The sequence below is a fragment of the Thunnus albacares genome, chromosome 2 (assembly GCF_914725855.1).
Source record: "Thunnus albacares chromosome 2, fThuAlb1.1, whole genome shotgun sequence".
Lineage (NCBI taxonomy): Eukaryota > Metazoa > Chordata > Actinopteri > Scombriformes > Scombridae > Thunnus > Thunnus albacares.
Window position 1 is genome coordinate 17,134,989 of NC_058107.1, and position 22,414 is coordinate 17,157,402.

At 40.0% G+C, this 22,414-nt stretch overlaps 2 protein-coding genes across 8 annotated transcripts in view; both read left to right on the forward strand.

Moving 5' to 3' along the window:
- The window catches only part of kiaa0825 (KIAA0825 ortholog), a 120,438-nt gene extending 104,445 nt beyond the window's left edge, over positions 1–15,993 (forward strand). For 3 of the 5 annotated variants that reach the window (XM_044369169.1, XM_044369178.1, XM_044369187.1), the window contains 2 exons: positions 3,412–3,617; positions 15,075–15,227. In XM_044369169.1, the coding sequence (XP_044225104.1) occupies positions 3,412–3,617; positions 15,075–15,127 (259 nt within the window). In that variant the 3' untranslated portion in view covers positions 15,128–15,227. Of the gene's footprint in view, positions 1–3,411; positions 3,618–9,877; positions 9,976–10,083; positions 10,719–15,074 lie in introns of those variants that run through there. The other 2 variants (XM_044369192.1, XM_044369199.1) reach the window with 2 other exon arrangements.
- A 2,918-nt stretch (positions 15,994–18,911) lies between these two features.
- The window catches only part of fam172a (family with sequence similarity 172 member A), a 151,688-nt gene continuing 148,185 nt past the window's right edge, over positions 18,912–22,414 (forward strand). For 2 of the 3 annotated variants that reach the window (XR_006406618.1, XM_044369283.1), the window contains exons 1-3: positions 18,912–19,012; positions 19,745–19,885; positions 21,094–21,195. Coding sequence is in view for 1 of the 3 variants with exons in the window: in XM_044369283.1 (XP_044225218.1) it covers positions 19,780–19,885; positions 21,094–21,195 (208 nt within the window). In the remaining 2 variants the exon portion in view is untranslated. Of the gene's footprint in view, positions 19,013–19,744; positions 19,886–21,093; positions 21,196–22,414 lie in introns of those variants that run through there. The other variant, XM_044369290.1, reaches the window with a different exon arrangement.

Below are 22,414 nucleotides of genomic sequence, written 5' to 3' on the forward strand. Positions count from 1 at the left end.
CTGCTGTCCAGCCATGGGATCTATGTGATATACTAAGCCCCAGCCTGTCTGGTCCATCGACTGGCCCAGGATGGAAGGCCCACAGAGAGGATGCACAACTGCATGCTCCTCCCATCCATTACCTAGTTATGGTAACACTGAAGCTACTGCTTCTGATTCTGTGGAACAGAAAGCCGCATACACATCTTGTTAGGTATGCACACACCATCTGCTCCCAATTCACGTTGACTGAAGCTCATTGATGGAGGTGTTACAGATTTTGTGTGTGTGTGTATGTGTGTGTGTATCCTTCACCAACTTATATGAAAGGCTTTTATTTGCCCAAGTTGAGTAAAGTAAGGTACTTATTAGGAGGTATTTTTGTTGTGATTTTATGTAAAGAAATAACACGATCAACTGCCAACAAAATACGTGCTGCTTTCAAATCAAAAACAGTTGGAGCTCTTACTTGCTTTCTTAATCAGTGGCTTGTCAAAAATGATAGTTTCAGATGTTGCCTGTGTTTGCTTATTTAAACTAGGTCTTTACTTGTTGTACTTAGTTAAATGATATAAATGCTCAAGAATCAAAATCCACTGATTACAAGGATTAAATCTGTCTTCTGGTCCACTGTACTGCCGGACAATTACGTTACCACTCCCTCAGCAGCTGCAGCTATACAGTACACTATGCTCCCTGAATGCAAAATGATAGAAATGGTGATTGCATGAATGTATAGTGAGATGTATACTCCACTGTGTCTAACTGCATATAAATTATTATATAACTCTTGCACTTACAATGGATTTGGGGTCATGCTGTGTGTGTGCAAAGGTTGTCAGTATCTGCGTCTGTCAGTGACACCAAATTCTCCTAAGTTATTAAGTTTAGTGAATAAAATGATTCTGATTTGTTTTCAACATTAAATCCATCTTAGTCAGTGTAATGTTATTTTGCATTTACTCGCAATTTAATTAAGGCCTTTTTAAAGTTCTCTCTCTGCCCCTCTATTTTAATGGCCCATTAATTTAATCTCATAAGAAATTTTCATTGAGTTGTGAGCAAGGTCACTAGAACAGAATGCCAACTTTTTAACTTTTTATTTTTTTCCAAAAGAGAGAAAATGACTGATGTGATCTGACATTTAGTGTTGATGATGGCAGCCTCAGCCAGTAAAGTAGCATATTAGTGCCCCTCACCTCCCTTTATGACCTACACCTCGCTAGTACATTAATGTCACTAATGTGTGTAGTTCTTTCTGGCACGTTAGTGCTACAAAGAAATGAAAGTGTGGGTCTGTACAGTACACATGCAAATCAGGGAAAGCTCCTTGACATCACATGGATAAAGGTTAAAAAATCTCGTCAGCATGCTTGCATTAGTTATTTTTTGGAACGTGTGCGCTTATAACAAAATCATGAATGATGATGTTACGTCGCTCTTTTTATAGAATTTGACAGTGTTTGTATCTTGGTTGTAAGAACTGCGACACTGCCAGAGGGTTGTGTGTGTGTGTGTGTGTGTGTGTGCGCGCTCTCCTGAGTTGACAATAGACCTTTACAGCATCAAATCCGTACTAGGTGAGGCACAACTTAAAAATGTCTTTTCATCGCCTTCCTTATCTCTTTCACACTGCTGTTGGCAGCAAGAAAGAGAAAGGAAAACTGAGAGTGGGAGCATTATAATTTTATTATAAGGACAGAGGGGGTAAAATAGAGCACATGCGATAAGGATCTGGAGATTAGGATGGAGCAGAACAATAAATTATGCAAAGTGTTTGAAAACACATACAGCTATAATTAAGTGGCATTTGATTTTAAATGAAGTGACAGCAAGGATTTATTTATCTCCTTAACCCCCTAAAACTGCCATTAGCATGGTAGAAAATGAACTGTTTGAAATGGTAAGAGAACAAGGCCCTGATCTGATACACAATAACAGAGCTCCCCAAGCCAAGACACACACACACATACACACACACAACATAGCAAGGTGAGATCAATGTCTGCATGGACTAATCAGTGCATTGCAGGCCCAGAAAAACCACGGGAGCCCATTGCTAATAATGTCATTATGAATGAAGCTTGAACACTGCACTATTTACAGTATGGCCGTCACTGAGGATTTACACACCAACTGGTGTCAGTTAATTTCACCACACTGTGCAACTACTGACAGGTATTTTCAAGTGATATACTCTTAAAACAACACAGTTTTACCTGGTGACTTAGATAGGCTCTGCTTAAAAAACGCCAAGTACTATGTACTAGGCTATTGCAATTACCTTGATGATATGTGTGGGTGCCTTTTTCCTGTGGCTCTTGTTGCTTTAGATATTGACTGCAGTGATGAAGCTACAGCTCTCTGTCTTGTTAATTACATAGTGCAACTGTTGTTTAAACGTCAATGACATCAAGCTAAATTTCCATCCTGCAACCATGCAACCAACTCAAAAGGATTTACCCCTTGCATTGTCCAGTTATATTGCGCCTGCAGATTGCCTGAGAAGTCACCACTCTCTTACAGCACCAGTGTTTGGGAGGAAGAGACCAGTTAACCATGGCGTGCATGAATTAAATGCCTGTGATTGGTCAGATTGGTCAACTTGTAAATAAGTGATTTGATGCACTGCAGCAGGGACTGTAATCAATGAGTGACGACACCGCACTTGATGAAGTTGATTCAATCCAAAATATTTCAACGCAGCCATTGTTGTGTCATTGCATGTTGTATCACAACTGTGAAAAATCCCACAATTTGCACTGTCTGCTCGCATTAGTCTTGATGTGGTAGTTGATGTCTCGACAGGGAGCCAGTTAGTTCAGTTTTTTTCCAACTTGTCTGTCTGTTCTTCAACCCAATCTCTCATCATGAAATCGGCCGTACTAGCAAACCTACCCAACTAAGCCACTACATAATCCAGGAAAAAGTTGAATATGCTGAAAAATGCAATTTATTCATAGTTGCTATGGAAATATGTGGAGGGGTTTGAATAGAAGTTTTGCCAGATCAATGTCTGAGAGTGAGGCCTTTGTCTGAGAGCAAGTAGCAGTTTCTCAACCCTCAGCGCTCCTTAGTAGATTTGACAGTTTATATATGCACAAATAACAAAGAGAAAGTACTGAATAAGTAATAGGCTATTTCCTGGTAGCACATTGAGGTGAAATCACAATGAACATCTTTTTTTCCCTCTGTATGCTGTTCAGTGGGGAGATTGCATGAGTGAATGCTTGTTCTCAGTGTTTGTGCTTATATGTGTGTGTGTGTGGAGGGCAAAATCTAAAGCTACTGACTGTTTATCTGAATCATCTTTGTTCATTAATTCATGGGTGATATTTTATGCATTTGGTGACAGGGTTGAAAGGAAATGGAGACACACAACACGGAAGGAGATGGTATGTTAAAGGAGGCTTTAATTATTATTCTCTAAAGGAAGTTGGGGACCTGCACATCTTGCGGTGGCAGAGGAGGTTGGACTAGGGAATTGAAGGTACATGTTGACTGCAGGGAAAGGCTGAAGGCAACAAGTGAGCCTGGGCTGTTGGTGGACTGCGAGAAAAGGCAGAAGATGGAAGAAAAGATTGTTGATTGTAGAGAACTGATGTACCAAGACTGGACAAAGGATACAAAGCTTGAAGGTTAGCAATGAAATTTTCAAATAATTCTGATACAAATCGTAGAGAGACACCTCTCTGAGGTCAGAATTGGGGGTCAGCATCAGGACAATTTCTGTAAGTCTCCTAAACTGGAAATCTGACAATCATGCTCACTTCATACAGCAATTGGACAGGTTTGCAGAGGGGAGAAAGTAGGCAGGATTTGCACTTCTCTCTTAAGCTCATCATTTCATTTCATTCTTCACACAACTACTTGGTACTTTTTGTTTGTTCAAAGGAGTGCAACACTATGAACTCCTTACAGGAAAGGTTATTGGAAAGTATGCACCATTATCCTCATTTGAACGATTATCGCGTCTCGCCCCTTTCTATGACAGCCAGCTTTTCACCCCACCTTTGAGTGTGGCCATTTGGAACAACTACAAACACTTTTTCCCTCTGATTTGTTTCTACGACACGTCATATGAGTTTCATCATCCCCCCCGCCTTAACGCAGTCTTCATAAAGATTCAGGAATTGACAGATATGAAGGAGACCCAGTCAAAAAACTTAATGCATTCAGGTTGAACCTGTGGCTTTGTCTTACATAGTAGTTTTTTAGCTTGTGTGTGAGATTATACTTGTAGTTAAATTATGTACGATATGTGCATGTTATGTGCACATATATCTGTGTGTGCATTTTGTCTCCCAATGTTTATTCTTGTCAAAGTAAGTACATTTTCTCTTTTTGCTTTCTATCTTCTACCTGCCTACTTATCTATTTCTCTCCCTCCATCTCTCACCCCCTGTCCTTCTCTCCCTTTGGCTCATGGGGAAAGACAGATTGGCTCTGCTGAGATTTTTGATCCTAGAGACCTGCAGGCACACTGGAGCCATTAAGAGGTACCTGCCTCTCTGCCTGCCTTCCTGCCTGCCAGGCTGAATGGCTGACTTACTGACTGCTCAACTAGCTTAGCCTCCCCTTGTTACTGCAGTAACATATAAGTGGAGGGTGAAGGCAGGAGGAACAGGGTGGTCATATGGGCATATGGGGTAGATGAAAGAGGGTTGTCATGCTCAGATATACATGCATCAGTTGTTAAAGATGTCATTTTATTCCTGTCAACAAACATCAGAAATGCAAGACTGAAAACAAAAGCTAAGATGTATTTGTAGTTGCTTTTTGTTTCCTTTTCGGAATTAATTGTTGTGCCCCATGCAGTGGGAGTTTGAGAGGCGGTTTCAGGCATACAGGGGACTCGACTGAAAGGTGCCAAGGTGGTTGGCTTATTTAACGAAGGGCCTTTCTATAATGATTTACAGTAGCTCAAGTGAGAGAGGTCACACACACACACACATACACTTCGCATTCTCTGTGTCACAACCTCCTCTTGGGTGCTGTTTCAGTGAAAGGTGCCAGGCTGCTCAGCCAAGCTCCTAACAAGAGCCAGTCAGGAGACTGAGGAGGAAGAAAAGAAAGGTGAGGTAAGGTGGGGAAAAGGGGGGTTAGGAGAGGAGATTAGAGGAGCAGAGAGCTGTCAACCTCCTGGGCCATGTGCAGAACTCAGTGTCTTCGTGGAGCAATCAGCTAGTCAGCCACTATACTACCCTGACCAGAGGACATTGACTGTGTAGACGTGGCAGGTGTTCTGCTCATAATAATACATTCACAAACAGCAAGGACTCTAAATTGGACACCACCTTGTCAAACACAAACAAACCTCCTCACCCGTTTTTTCCAGAGCAAGATTTGATAGATCTTACCCACAGAACCACTGTGAGCCTATTTGAGGAATGTACCAAACTGTGTCCAACAGAGTAGTGCTCACAGTCACACAGTGGTGGACAAGTCGCCTAATGATGTTTGAAATACTGGCACAACTGCTATGATATGCTGTGATAATTGCTACCCTCCTGTCCGCAGTACAAATAAATGTGGAATAGGTGAGCAAACACATTAATATGGAGATGTCTACATTAATTTGGAGCATGGTCTAAATTATTCAGTAATTAAGCCACTGCAAATTTACACAAACTTTCCCCTGGATGACTGGAGAGAATAGTGAGGAGGTAGAAAGAGCCAGGCAGAGGATTCGAAATATGTGGTCATGTGATGTGAATACACAGTTATATTTCTTCAAATAATAGAATGATATCTTGTATGAAAGCAAATTTGGGTTCTTTTGCTAAAGAAATATTATTGTTACATCATTTCTATACGTTGGTACCCATTGTAGAATCCACTACTACCTTCCCCCTCCCAACACCATCATCATCATCACCATCACCAGCAACACACAAATTAATGGAGGCCTCAGGAGGGTGGAGGCAAAACGCAACAGCAGATTAAATAAAATACAAGTTGCTCTCCTATGATGTATTCATTTATATTTAAAAATCAAATAGTAACCCGTAAGAACATATTTAAAATACGTTGTCCAGTACATGCATGCCATAAATCGAGTCTGTCTGCTATGCCTGTACTAAATGTAGTACTAAATGTCTCTTATTCTTATAGGTCTATTACATTAGTCATTATGTCTGTTGCATTAGTCTTTATACACCAGTAGATTGTGATCCCAAACCTGAACTTTTCAGAAGAGATATGTCACAACATTACATCTTCCTCCACCTCCCTCTTCTTCTTCTCTCTCTGTCTTTGGAGTCCTCAGTGGTGTTGGCATTAGGATCTGTGTTTGTGTGTGTATACATCTGTGTGTGTGGTGTATTTGAGAAAAAGGCGCTTTTAGCCCTCTGATGTGCTAGAATCATCATTGCTTGGATTTGAAGTTTAAAGCGATGGCGTGTTCGTGATTTTGTATTTGTGTGTGTGTGTGTGTGTGTATGCATGCCCCTGACACTCAGGGTGTGTGTTTGTGCCCAAGCACGTACAAGCGTGTCAACATGTGTAACTGTGGATGTCCTTTCAAAGGGCCTTCACAGATCAGTCCGAGGCCCTTTGATCAGGCGCTCCATGACTCGCCTGCTCTCGGCGGTCCTCGAGATGGGAGGGTGCGTGCTGGGTGGGAAACAGGGCTGGATTTGACGTGGGTAAGACTGTGGCTTTGACCCACATGCTCACACAAACATATTAGCATCAACATACGTTCAATGAAATTTGGATATTAAGTTTGTTGAGTAAGGATACAACAATTGAATTTTGTTCAAAAAGACTCAAAACTGAAAAGAGGCAGTGAACATAATATTGGACAATGCAGATGTTTATGCATGCACATGTGTGTGCACCTGTGTATGAGTTTGTTTATTTGTATTTTTAGATATGAAATAAAGATATCATCACAAGATTAGAAACATGAGAAAAAAAGGAAAGAGTCAGACTCTTTACAGGACTCCTTTTACTTAGTTATGCTAGAGGGTTAGGGCTAGCAGTTAAAAAATTAAGTATTGTCATACAAACATTGCGTGTGTATGTATTTGTGTTTGTCTATATTGAACACAGCAACATTAGAGTGAAGCAGCTTGTGTTTGCTTTGAAATAGATTTGCTTTGATATTGCATATTTTTTGTCCTTGTTGATTTAGTGTGTGTCTTGTATCTTTTGAGTGGACATCACTTTGGATTGAGATGGATCTCAGGTAGGTCCTAATACTGAGTGGCATCACCGCACCGCACGGACATACTGTAGACCTGACATTGAGTTGATCTGACAATAGAATGGATCAGTGTAGCGGCTAGTAAATCAGAAGGTAGAGCATAATCCCTTCTGTCAAGTCTCTGTCTCGTCAATATTCAAATCCAGCCAGCTGTCCAATGGCTGTCAGTTACAATCTCCCTCTGGCTCATGGCCTTGCACAGGCACATATCTAAATTGAATTGGATGTTTGCTTCTCAATGGAAATTGAGTCAAAGAGATGACCCCTTGCCCCGTATTGTGAACTTGTCATTTACCCCAACTGAACTAGATTCTAATGTACAGTATCCATTCCCAAATAATAACTTGTTTCCTTTTTTACAAGGCTTCTAATCTTCCTTTTAGTTTGTCGTGTCACCCTGAGCTTGAAAGATGCATTTTTATTTCTTTTTTGCTTTATTTCAAGGTATACTGCAGATTGAATTCAGATTAGGACAGATGTGTATTACATACTATGACTTTGCTTGCTAAAGAACTAATTTAAGTCACTGAAAAACTAATGACGGGCAAACACTTTCTGTCTCCTCGCAAAAGTCCTCTGTGTTCTCTCCTATAAGGATTCATTCCCATGCACTCTACTTTGCAGACACCTGCGTGCAAAAGTGCACGGCAGACTATGAGTACACTTCAGTGCTGTCTGTAGAGCTGCAACACCAAAGGCCAAGTGCAAGAGCGTGAAATGAGATAGCATGGACTACATGGCATGGCTACACTTAGTCTGATGAAGATACACACACAGACATAGTACACACATCATTGTATGTGCATCGTTCCACCGACTACATCCACTGACCTCACCTTTACCTATCACCTTTAAACACCTAACCTTACACTCCGAACTTTAACATCAGCAAGAAGAAGCTGCTTGAATTGAAAACTTATTCTGGTCAAGTAGCAGTGGTTGAAAAGGTTTGTCCATTGTTGGCGAGTCCAGCGTTCTCTGGGCAGACTGTTCACTTGCTGCTGTCTAGAAGCTTGTTTTTTATTTCTCAAGTTTTTATTTTTTAAAATTTTTGTAGGTTTGTGGTGAATCTAAGTGTCTTAGTTACTGTGGGACCAATTTTGGGGACTGGCCATTAGTCTAAAGGCCCATTATTCTGAAACCCCAATGGCTTGACAAATGCTCCATCGGACCGAAAGCCCATTTCTCTGAAAATACACACTCTGTAGTTGCTGGAGTTCAGTGACTGACAGCCTTGTCCATGGTACTGAATAATCAGTGGGCACGAGAGGGGTGGGGGGTGTCATCTTTTGCCCTTAATATCTTAGTGTATTTTGACATGCAAATGCAAACGTACCAATTACAAAAGGTTTCGAGTGTTTGCTTTTTAGTATGCCCATTGGCTAAAAATGTCAAGGTTTTAAAAATAGGTTCATTTCACAAGATACACGACATGACACTTACTCACTGAAATTACTAAGTGTGAGGCAGATATCTCCCAGTAATCTCCATTGAGAAGCTTGGCAGCATGATTAATACATAGGCTAGTAGCCTAGCCTACTAATCTGCGTGAATAGGAGGTATAACGTTTAAAGCACTTGTTAGAATGTCCCTTCTACTTCACCAGAAAGATCAACTTTCTTGTATTTATCTCTTAACTTGATCCAAACTGCCGTCCATTGATTGTCAGTAGAAGGCCTAATGGCATCCATATAGCCAGGAAATCGAGAAGGGAAGGTTTTGGTACACGAAGGGTACCATTACCAAAAACAAAGCAACAGAAGACTGTTTACTGGTGTTGTTGGTGAAAGATCTGCAATGCCTTCATTCAAACTGCATACATTTAACATAGAACAAGAAAATGTCAATATCCATGTCATAAGCGTGTCAAATCACAATCATCCAAATTATATGAACGTGATTGAGTCCAGTGCACTTAAACAGAAAATGGTTGAGGCAATTGAGCTTGACCCTTCAAAACCTGTAAAAGGGGAATATGATCAGGTTGTTAGAGATCCCCAGCAGGATGACCATGTCCCTGAATTCAGTAAGGTCCTTTCAAAACTGAATAAGAAACGTGCCTCACTTTTACCACCAATACCACATAATATGAATGAGGTGCTTGTTGAAAATGGGCAGCCTGAAACATGGTGTGAAACTAACGTTCTGTGTCATCAGGACAACGACTAAGGAGTTCTGATTTTTGGTACTGATGAGAATTTTGCCAAGCTCAGCAGGTGCCAAGATGTATACATTTGATATCACATTCCCCAAGGCCTTACCAGCAGTTTGTGACAATTCATGGTAAGTACATGGGTAGAGTGGTGCCATTGGCAAAATGGTCAATACAGGCAGGTACTGACACACGTCAAATGCAAGGTGCAGTGTGTAATTGGGCACAGATGGAGACCGCAGTGCATAATAAGTGACTGAGAGTTCACTGCTGTTGGCAATTCAGACCAAACTGTCCAAGAGTTGGTCATGGGCTGTTTTTTCCACTTTTGCCAGAGCTTATGGAGACGAACAAAGGAACTGGACCTTTCGGATCCAGAGGCATAGCAGGCTACGGAAATGTGTACAGAAATTCATGGCAATAGGACACCTGCCATTGGCTTTAGTGAGGCAGAATTTCAGGATTCTGTCAACTGATAGAGCTACAGTTTGCTTAACACAGCGCTTTCCTAGTCTGGCTCATTTCATCCATTACAGTGAGCAAAACTACATTGATGATGGCAGTCAGTTTTCACCACAACTGTGGAACATGTTCGACAGGATGTCAATCAACCGGACAAACAACTTTGTTGAAGGTAAAAAGAACTTAACTATATTAAATTGCAATTTAGTAACATTTTAACAAACTTAATCAGTTATCTGACCATGTTTTTATTCATTCGGTGGAATTTGGCCCTGCAAAGGAGGCATCCATCACTGTGGATTTTCCTGTGGCAGCATAAGGATGAGCAGTGTCTGGTGGAAACATCAACTGCAGCTGCTGAACAAGGATAACCTCAGCCACTACCAAAAAGAAAATGGCAGCACCTGGAGGAAAGAATTGTGCGTCTGAAGCATGAATATAATCAGCGGGTCCGCACACTGGATTAGTTCTGGAATGCTGTGCAGCATTCCAGTACAATTTTGTGTAGTCCCATCCCTATAGGCCCTATGCTCCCAGGATCCTGTATTCTCCAGCCCTGTATTCTCTGTAATGTTGATAGAGATATATAAGTTTATTATTTTATTGTTTATTGAGAAAGTGTCTTCAAGTTCTGTGTTTTATTGATGCCAGGCCTTTTCATCCCCAGGATGTGTTCTAATTGTAGGCCTACTTCACAGCCACAGTTGTAGGCTGATGTGTGCTGATCTTCAAATAAAAATTATAGCTAAATATAAAAAGAATAAACACATCTTCCTTACACCATGTTGTGCGTTTTGTGCATTAGCCTTGGATAAAAATGGTTACTGAATGGTGGCCCTGCCGATACCCGCTTTGTAACACTTATGAAAGTAATTTTTAAGGTGTTTTTTTTTTCTCAAAACTTTATTCTCCAATAGGCTAGATTTGATCAGCCTTTCCAGTGTGTTATATTGCTATTTTTAGACCAGATAATGAGTTAACTGTAAATAGCTTAGGTGTACATGATTTATGTAAAAAAAAACATGAAATATAAACAATCATATGATGTGCTGTTGAAAACAGAGGTGCAGGCCTACAGATCATGTGAAAGGAAAGTCATTGCATTTCAATGGTCAACACATCATTCCCTTTCTCCCTGGGCAGTGTGCTTATGTTAACATCAATTATTTTGATTGGTATTAGCCTACTCTCTACTCCAGTTAAGTGCATTGCCTAGGGTGCAAAGGAACAATTTGGGTTTGAGATGTGCAATTTGTCTCTTCTGTGCTTGCACTGTAAACAGGAAACAATGTCTGGCATAATCATTGGACAGCTGTTGGATCAAGTTAAGAGATAAATACAAGAAAGTTGATATTTCTGGGGAAGTAGAGATGACATTCTCACAAGTGCTTTTAACATTACACCTCCTATTCACACACATTAGTAGGCTACTATGTAATAGCAAAATCATGCTGCAGAAGCTTGACAATGGAAATTACTGGGAGATATCTGCCTTATGCTGAGGAATTTCAATGGGTAGACTAAGTGTCAAGTTGTATATTGTATTTTGTTCATTTTAATTTAATTATTTTAATTTGATTTATCTATTTTTAAAGCCTTGATATTTTTAGCCAATGGGCAAACAAAAAATCCTTGCATTTGCACATCAAAATACACTTAGATATTAAAGGCAAAGAACTCCAAGGAGAGTGTATTTTCAGAGCAGTTGTCTTTTGTTTTCAGGATAATGGGCCATTGGACTAATGGGCTTTTGGTCCAATGGGAAGTTTTTCGAACTATTGGGGTTTCGGAATAATGGCCCGTCAGACCAATGGCATGGCACTTCGTTTCATCTCCACTTTGTGATGTGAAATGTTGAGAAATGTTTATTTTTACACCCAAAAATCTTGTCAAATTCGTCTCTCACACTAATCCCAATTTCTAACCCCAAATGAGATGGTTGAAGTCAAAATTTTGCCCGTTCACTAAAAGTAACCTGACTTCAAATGTCTACAACTGAAAGGGGTTCTCACAAGGGTTGAAATGCAAGTAGACATTTAATCATATTCTCTCTTTCTTTTCACTCTGCATCTCTCTCTCTCGCTTGTTCCGTCCCTCTCATCCTACTTCTCTGACACATGTCGCCCTGGCATGCATGGAAAGGCCTGACCTTTGGAAAGTTTAGCACTTTAAATATTTAGGCTTGGGTTATGATGGATCCTCCAGGCCCTGCGGCAATGTGCGAAGCCTCTGATTAGGGCTGCTGTCAGAGTCATTTAGCTGAGTGTCTGGCTGTCGGTGGCGCTCTCTGTTTGACAGGCGAGCCTTTTAAACAAACAGCGGTCCCAGTGGCAGAGCAGGCAGGGCACCCAGCGCAGCACAAACACCCAATACTCTGAGAGAAACCACTCAGCCCGCTGACAGCTGCAGAGGAAACCACTGGCCACTGTCTCTCTGTCTCTCATGATCTTTCAAGCACTTTGTCTTCGTGCTCACTCACTTTCTTTCACACACTCTATACTTGTACCTCTGCCTGTTTTAATTTTGTTTCTGCTGTCTCTTTCTGTCTTTCTTTCTTGCTTTCTTTCTTTTCCCCATTCCATGCCTGGATTTTTTTCCATCACAGATTACATTTCCCTTTTTTTTTAGTATCTGTCTTTTGTAGTAGCTGAAGTTAAGCATCAGAGTTTCACCTGCATTATGTTTTGAGTATGATTCAGTAAGTAAATTGATTGTCGGATGATCTCTGAGCAAGGCTTATGCTCTTAATTTGTTGAACATCATTACTCATTATCAGTTGAAAATCAGAATAGATGCTCTCTGTTTTGTGCCTGCGTTGTCTCATGATTAGGACAGCTTACATTTGATGTTCACGTTGAAATACATCTGAGCCAGCCTTTTCATCTCACTCAGAGACAATCTCCCATGGCATCAATCCTGTAAATATATGAGTCTTAATATGTGTGTCCTATTCTGTATTCAGAGGAAGAGCCAAGTCAGCAGCTCCAGTATTAATGCATGAAAAATGAGCAGAGCCCATAAGAATTAAAGGGTAAGACTCCCCTTATTAAGATGTAAATTCTGGGGGAAAACTTGCCGAAATGAGGATACAGTGAAGTTATTGTCAACTTTAGCCTACTTATGCATTTCTAAGAGGCATTGTTGTGTTGTAGTTGTTGAAATTAGATACACACAGCAAAGCACCTAGTGTATTTTTTGGCTCATTTTCAACACGAGATCAACCAATCTCAACAAATATGCAACCTATACTTTACAGAACAATTTACACTTTTGGCAACATTATCTAGTGACAGTGTACATGGCAACTATCATGGTAATTCAATCTCTGTCTGTGTGTGCTGCTTCTTTTTTTCTCTCTCGCTACCTCTACCTCTCTCTCATTTCAAATTTGCACTTAACACCTTCCTGGGGAAAGGCTTCTCATTCATCAACGGTGTTTGTCCCGGTGACAAGCAGGGCGCCTCCTGCATATCAATATCAGCTAAGACAATGCTGAGCCTGTAACCTTCAGCTAAATGTCATTCTGCTTAATCCTATTTGAAAATTAAACATTGAAAAACCTTTAGCGTACCTTCCTGTCTTCCTTCCTCGCTCACTCGCTCCTTTATTGGCCCCCATTCCTCCAGCTTTCTGTTCTCCCTCACTCCCTTTCTGTTCTTGTTTTGCTCCCTGCGTGACATTTGTATTGTTTTGTTTGTGTGAGTGTTATTTGTATCCCATAATGGTTATTTAGTAGAACTGATTTTAATTTTATGTCAGTGAAAAAACAATATAGTGGCAATTTTGTCTGCCCCTAGTAGTTATCTGCTTTTTTCCTAAAGATACTCTTTACTAGAAATACTCTTCTTTACAGCTTCCATCAAAGGCAGACTTAACTACTCTTCTCTTTGTTCTTTCCTGTTTGAGAAACAGTCCACTCGCTCTGTGATGGATGGACAGAGAGATCCAGACTGTCACAAAAAGTAGTCCGAAAACAGAGAAACTAGAAATAACTGAAGTTGTATGTTGAGAGAGAAAGCAGTCGCATTAGAAGAAACCTCTGTGTCAAAGCTGCATATTTACATAAACAGATCCTCCCCTTACAGGCGGTAATTATCACACTGACAGTGGCGGAGAAGCAAAAAAAAATAGGATGTCTGATTTGGCCAGATACACATTATGACAGAGGCTGAAACTCCATTAAAGTGAATTGAGAGGCCCGCTTTTTTGTATGCATGAAACACGTGCATGATATAGTCGTGTTTCACCCCTTCTCTTCCTGCTCAAGCACAAGCACACTGCACTCATGCACACACACGCGCAGAGCACAACTATATGGTACATGTTTGAAGATACAGTGAGGAATCGGAGGGGAGGGAGGGCGGGATAAAAGGAGACGCAGAGATTGCAATGAAAATGCAATCGTTTGCAGTCAGACAGATATAATTCTCCTTTGGAAGGAGTGTGATGCGGCGGCTCAAAGACAGCCTTCAGCCAGCTCTCCATATGGATTTGATTGACCACAGTCACTCGTTAAGGGATTCCATTGAAATACTGAGAGTGAATTACATATAACGTGACTACCCTTGATGTCTTCATATTGAAGCCCACCATCCACTCTGTAGCCCTAAGAATTAGAAATTGTGATGGAGAGACATGCTGTAGAAGCGGTTTAACAAGACGGAAGCAACAAGATATGGGGAGCCCTTTCCTTCATGCTAAAAATTAGTCACCCAAACATGGATGGTATGAAGTTATGAAGTTGTTACACCATGATTTAGCCACTTCAAGCATTAGATTGACAGAAAGGGAAAGAGACAGACAGTCCTACAGAGGGGCAAAAGAATGTATTCTTTTTTCCCCCCAAGTTTTTTCTGTTTTAATGTTCACTAGAACATCCCTTGAGTCCTCATTCTATGTGTGTGTGTGGATGCCTGCAAGTCTGTGTGTGTTCACATGAGAGCAAAAGTATAAGTCTGATTGTGTATCACAGCAGCAGAGACTGCTGTGAAACTGACCCCCACATCATGGAGAAAGAAAGAGAAGAAGACTCCCGTATGAGAACTCAAAGAGTGAAAGTGCAGCTCGTAGAGCCGCGGAGAGCCGTGGTCTGCCGTGTGTGTGTGAGAGAATGCATTTGGACAACGGGTTACTCTTCACTCTGTGCTAAACCCAAGCCGAGTTGCAGGCAGCGGGAGGAGATAAATAGACATAAATGTTTGTTGGTATTAAAACAGCTGATGTTCTGTCTGAAACGCTTCACCCGCTCCCTATGCTCTCTGTGCTTTCCAGGTGGGAGATGGAGGATGGTGCAGAGCTGGAAGATGGAGAGAAAGCTATGGTAGAAGAACTTCAAAGAGCCTATTTTGTTTGCCACTGCAGCCCGGGACTGCAGGACCCTGCTGAAGCTGATGAGACAGTGGCAGAACAGACCCAGGAGGGACCGCAAACATCCGATAAAAGCGCTGCCCAATAACAGCCCAAGCAGTTGGAATTTTTATCATGTTGTAAATGTTTACTTGTAATACACACTCGCAGCTCTCAAGGTATTAGAGTGTGTATGTTTGTGTGTGTGGGTGTGAGTGTGTGTGCACATTTGTAGGTGTAATTGGGTTTGTGCATATGCTGTATGCTGCAAATTTGCATATGTGTATGCATGAAAACATGAGTGAGAGGACAAGAAACTGCGTAACAACAAAAAGAGTGAGGGAGTCGGCGCCTCCTTCTTTATGCACACCCCTCAGACAAACTCTCTGTGCTTTTCTATGCTGCATCAGACGCATTTCATCTTTTTGGAGCACATCTCCAGAAATCAGTTCTGGGAAATGGAGAGCCTGGATTTGTTTGCCTGGGACAAGATGGGACTGTGTGATCATCATAGGTAGTTGAAGTTTTTTTTTTTTTTTTTTTTTTTTTGAGGCAGTGAATGTAAGGACATTGGTGTCAGCATACTTTCTCCTGGTTCCTGAAAGCAAACATCAAATATTACGGTTGGGAAGCAAGATGATGTATGTTTTGATTGCAGTGTGTCCCAAAAATCTGCCCCACTATGTAATATCAGTCAGTATTTTGTGCAAACTGAGAAAACATTTATTTTATGTGTAATACGATTGCTCAGTATATTTTTCCAAGTTTGTCCGTGTTTTGTTATTCATGAGATGGAGATGGAATGTTCTAGAATTAAACATGAAAATAAAATCATATATTCTCATATATTCTCACTTTATTGAATATTCTTCTGTTGTATATGATCATTTTGTGTGATCTCTGTGCAGTCAATAATTTATGATGATTTATGACTATGAAGTTAGCATTACGTTTTTGATTTAAAACATCATGTGTTCTTCCCCATTACATCTGATCAAGTAAGGATTAAACAACTCAAACGAAGCTCTTTTCAACAACAAGAATATAATTTGAGCTCACAAAGGCTACCGCACACCCTTTGCAATTCCTTTGAGAGACGAGGAAAACATTTCCTGCTCCAGAGAGGGATGTTCCTTTCCTTAACTAGGTTTTCAATGCAAATGTAGTAAGATTATGATCGCCAAGCCACTTAGAGAATACAAAAGACAACAAAATGTTCAGCAACTGAATTCTGTCTCTGACTCTGAATAAAGGCTAAACAGCAACAAAGCACCATTAGTCTTTGTAAATGTACTGTATTTAACATAACAAAACAGTTGGTGTTGGTGAAAAACAGTATTTAGCTTGCCAAACTGTTCTTCTAAGATAACTGTTTTCTGTGAAAAAAAAAAAAGCTTTGATCTCCTTTTTTTCCCTCTCCCTCCTGGAGTAAATACATGTAGGGTTATCCATTTGTATTTCTATTGTAGACAGGTGATAGGTTCAGAAGACACCTGTCAAAAAAGCTGACAGTATAATTCAAAACAAATCATTACAAAGAATGATTAATCACAAAGAAAACGAAATATTCTATTATTCGGTATCCATTTGGGGATTATCAGGCCTATATAAACATTTTAGAATCCCTGAGTTGTGACATATTCATACAGGATAAACAGTCACAGCAGTAATCAAATTTCCACAGCAAACTCTCACAGCAGAAACACGTAGGTTTCACTTGTACATCTGTTCACAAGTACAACAATCTTTAGCATTAGTAGTTTAGCAGCCAGCATGGTGGTGTTACAGACAGACCATCTTTCAGCCAGAGCACCATGGTTTCCATTTGTGTCTTTGTCTAGTCCTAGTTCCTGAAATTTCAGCTTCAAGTAATTAACAACAACCACATCTCCAGTTCATAACACATTCTCTTGTTTTTTTTTTTTCTTTTTTTTTTTTACTAAGTCCAAGTCAAATTTTTCAAACTTTGAATAGCTCCCTTCAGAGCCACAGGCGACATTATACAACTGCTTTTGTGTTGGTGAGGGTATCAAGTTGTTTATGTCATTAGGCTCAACTCCAGGTGAATTCCAGTTATTGGTTGATTTGCTTGACTTTTTTGATTTAGTCAATACTGTAGAAACTTAAATGTGACTTATGTCCAAGTCATGTGACTCTAGGTGTGCAGAATGAAAAGTATCTCCTTTATCTTGTCAAACTCAGAGGAGATCAATGCCACAATATGTCATCTCTGTTTCTCATTTGGGTCTCTCTTTGTAGCATCTCCAGGGCTCTGCTTGAGGAAACAGGGTAGCTCAACTCCCCAGAGAAACAGCTTCAACTTCTAGAGGCTATCCAGAAGTAGGGCATCCAGCTTTACTTTAACCAAGAGGCTATTTCTGTGAATCAAAAAGCAAGTGTCATAAAGCGCAATTGCAGGTACACTGTACAGGTGAACAAGGTATGTCACCGTATCAGTCTGGCACGTCTAGTCACAATGATGAACATCTTAACCATGAATTCAAGTTCTTTACTTTCCCTTTTGATAATCCATGTCAACCTGACAGGTTTGTGAGAAGAGTCTTGAAACCTGAAAGGTTTCACATAACAGCTTCTCCCTAGAGAAAATGATGAGATAGAAAATCACCATGAGGTGGTATCCAACATCTAAATATTCTAGAGGATAAATAATACTGAATTTAAGGTAACACAGATGACAAATGTTACTCTTTTATATTGGCTTCTACTCAATGTAGGAGACAATATTAAACAAAAAGCTGAATAAAGGACAGTTTGACTAAGGGAGAAGCCAACTATTAAGCAATAAGTAAAATCTATACAGAGTGCTGAGGCAGGTGTGTCATGGTAACAGTGATATAATGATGGCACTCAATTCACCCTCCTGCCAGCTTGAGCTAATACATACAGCTAATCACTGTTCTCTTGTATTATTATGTCAAAACAAAGACTGCACTGTACTTAAGTATAAGTACTTATAATATATCTTGTACTTGACTTGAGTCATTTTCTCCTACTTTGTACTTCTACTCCATGTCTGAGGCAAATATTAGACTTTTCCCTACACTACATTTTTTCCAGCTCGTGTTACTAACCTTTTAAAGATTCACTATTTTAAACCAAACATAATCATGTCGAGTATGATGCATTGTTATAGACCAATCTACCCAACCAGCTATAACATTAAAATGTTTCTACATGTTTATGTATTAGTAATCATAATAATTTTATATAAAATGTATTAATATTACTGAGTCGTCATTTTGCTGCATCTACTTTTGATTCTGTAAGTACACGTCGCTGATTATACTTATATACCTTTACTAAAGTAAGATTTTGAATGCAAAGCTCTTACTTGAGATTATTAGTATTTTTACATTGTAATCTTCCTTCTTTTACTTAAGAGAAAGATCTGAATATTTCTTCCACCACTGTCTTAAAATCAGCCTTGAGCGGCCAGTTATTCTCACTTTAATCTGTTGTATTCTCACAGAATTATGACTCTTTTTTGTACTTTCTGAGTACAGAGTTGAGTGTCATTTGTTTCACATAAAACTATCCCCTTCAGTAATATAAAATCATCACAAGGCAAGTTTACATATGAACGGCGTCTGATATAAACAATAAACAAACGCAGCCAACGGGTAAAAAAAAAAAAAAAAAAAAATCACAGGCTACAGAAAACATCTGTACAAATTGAAAGCAGCTGCTGTGCTACTGTGTCTTTAAATAATCCTTCCAGTCCGTTGCCCTGGTAACCCGGAAGCTTCACACTCTCCATGCTCTGCACTGCTCAGAGTCCTTCCTGTTTGTAGAAATTTCAAGGAAGCAGCAGCAGCAACTGGACAGTCGCATTTTTACTGATGGTGCGTGAGTCGAACAAAAAGCATGCATGCATCTACTGTAAAACAACTCGTCCTCTGCGAACCTCCGTGCTTAGTTTGGCTTTTAAAGAATGTGAAATAAAAAAAAGCACGACTATACCTACTCTACATGCTCGCAGTGAGGAGCTCCATGCAGAGCGTGTGCACACATCACGGAGTTGTTGTTGTTTTTTTTTTTAAAGAATACGAAACATTAAACAGATGTTGACTGTTGTTGGGTAAATGACGAAGCAGTCTGAGGTATTTAAGCGTGTGATAATGATCGGTTTTACTGCCTGCAGCGTCGTTTTATAGCAAGAATAACTTTGCTATGTTTGCATAATGAATTAAAGTTGTGGCACGGGTGCAAAGTTGAGCGAGCACACGGTTGCTGCTGCTACATGTTTCATAGCAGTAATGTTGACAGACAGTGGTAGTTAAATGTTTATGCGGTGTGTCATTGCAGCTTATTGATCCGTTTTATTCCGCAAGCTCATGAATTAGCTGAACTTGAGGTTAAAGCACAGAGCTTGTACAGAGGATTCAACAGTAAACTGTATTCTGGCTCACTGCCAATTTACAGGTGCAACAAGCTTTGAGACAATTAGCAGTACATGTTTGGTCAGTTGGTCAAAAGGTTTAGTTCTTATAAATACACACAGTAGGCTTTATGTGTTCCAGCACTGATAAATCCTAGTTCTTAGTTTTCTTCTTGTCAATTCCCGCATGTGACAGGACACATCTCAGTGATCTCTGGGAGCACAGAGCCCATGCTTTCTCATCTTTGTGCCGCCATACCAGCCCTATACATACTGTGGATCGCCATGGCCCAGGTAGCTGGCCAGGAGGACAGAGAGAAAACTACTGCACTGAAAGGTGAATATGGAGCAATACTATGAAAATATGAAAGTGAGGTAGTGCTCTTGGAACAGAGGATAAGAGGGAACGTTTATGTTAAGAGGAGAGAAGAGTGGACTTAACCTACAGTTGTAACTTACAGGATCAGTTATACTGCACAGATTGATGTAACTTTTAACAAGTTTATTGTTATTTATATGTATTCATTTTATTCTTCTTTATTTCTTCTTAGTTAAACTTTCTGACTTCTTGTTTTGGAGCTGTCACTTGCATCCTCACTAACTCGATGCAAGCAAACTCCCCTGGAAATGTCAGCTGCTTTGACCCTAGTGAGGTTTTTCCCCTATGCTGACCTGGAGGCAGGGACACCAACATGTCTGACCTGTCTAATACCTGTAAAACTCATAATTCCTGTTCTTGCACTGTTGATGATGTACAGCCCACTCATCCCTCCTAGAAAAGTGTTTCTACAACACCACACAACCTTGTGACTGGAAGGAATTTTTTTTTTTCCATGTTATCATCTACTGTTAAAATGGTAGATTATTAAAATGAGAAATACAAGAATATTTTGCACAAGCCACAGCAGAATAAATGTCACAGAAAAATAAGTTTTGTCTCAGTCTGGTATGAAATAATGAGCAATTCCTCCCATTTGATTCGTGAATGCATTCCTTTAAAATTCTTGTGGCCTGTCTGACTCTAAATACAGGATTTTCTTTTAAATATTTGTCTTTTGATTATGAAAGCCTTCCTTAGAAGTGCATATGTAGGCTTTTTTGCTGGCCCATAAAGTAAATAGCACAGGACAGGAATTATTCTACTTAACCTTGAGTAAATCAGATTCACCCACCATTTATTTAGCAGATCAATTTGTGCAATTTCTTTCTACTTCAGTTAGAAAATTTGCAGAAAAATGATTATAGACATTTTGGTTTGGCTATTATTTGACGAGAATATCTTCTTTTCCACCTCCTGCGCCACTTGGAAATGAAGAGCTTTTAGTTTAATCTGCTAGGGGGAACTTTGGCATAGAAGGTGCTGTTGCTTCATGACTTAACGAAATTGGGGAGACCTTATGGAGGTAAAATGTATGTCACTTTGCTAGAAATGCTAAGGTTAAAATTTTGTTACTGTGATTATGACAAGTAAATTTGACTTTCTTTTTTCTTTAAGAAAAGCAGCCATGACTGTTGTCACTAATTTGACTTTCTCTTTCTCCTCAGATTTGCTGTCAAGAATAGATTTAGATGAACTAATGAAGAAAGATGAACCTCCTTTCACTTTCCCCAAAACACTGGAGGAGTTTGAATATGCCTTCAATGAATGTGAGTGCTCATTTAAAACTTCAAACCATAAACCACAAGTGCCACCATGAGTTCCATGGCTTGCCAAATAGTAGATAAAGCTTTCTGCTTTAAGAAAAACCACCAAAGCCCATGCACTTTAATAAATTAGAACATCACTGCTGAGTACTAAAGTCCAAGCTAAATACTTTGGCACAGGTGAAAATAAAGTTAAATCTTGGCACTAAATTGGCAGCTGCATGAGGTGTAGATATAAACTGCAGGGAAATGTCTCTCCTCGCAGTCAGTGAGCTGTTGTCTAAAGCAGTGGTTCCACATCTTTTTAGCTTGTGACCCTTAAAATGAAGCAGCGTCTACTTGTGACCCCTTGTCACAACTTGATTATGTCCACCAAAGAATGTTTCACTGATGAGGTAAAAATCATGTATTTCAAATAAAAGCAAAGATTAGATAAAAGTCCAAAAACTGAATTCAAATTTGTGCTGCAGAACAATCTGTTCTATAGAGTTGGTTGCATCAACTAGAGTTGTGTTAAAGCTACTGTACAGAGACATTTTCAGTATGGGAGCTTGTGTCCATATAGTGTTTTTTTTTTTTCTGAGCGCCAGCATCTTTTTACAGTTGTCCCCAGTGAGGAGAGAGTGTATGCAACAGTGTGTGGCCGCCTAGAGAAAAATCCTTGCACCCAGCGTCTTTTTTTCTGAGCGTTCCTACTTTTTTTGTGCGGCCGCTCCGAGAGCTTCTACTTGAAAATCTCTGAACTTTTTCAGAAAGGCGTTGGTGTCGTCACTGTTCTACGGCTGTCAGACTGAGCTGTGACAGCGGGGACATCACCGTTATTAAGCTCATCTGTTCACAGTATGAGGGCAAGCAATGAAAAACAATGTCAAACAAATAGATAGTTAGTAAGCACAAGGGCGATGCTAGTCTATCACACAACAGTGGTTAGAGTGTTGATATGTTGTCATAGAAATTGTTAAGATATTGTTGTCATAGAAACAAAACCCACGTGCAGTGTCTTTTTTTTCTTCTCTCAGCGCTTCATCCCAGTGCCCTGCCAGCACTTTTCTGCCAGAGAAAAACGCGATATGGACACACACCCCTAAGAGAGTCTTCTGTTCAGTGTTATATCACTGTTTTTGAATTAATGACCCAAAACTGTGTTTGGTGTCACCTGGGACATTTTGGGGGTACAGGTGTACTGTAGTGGTGTGAATGTCCGTGTGTGTGCGTGCATGTG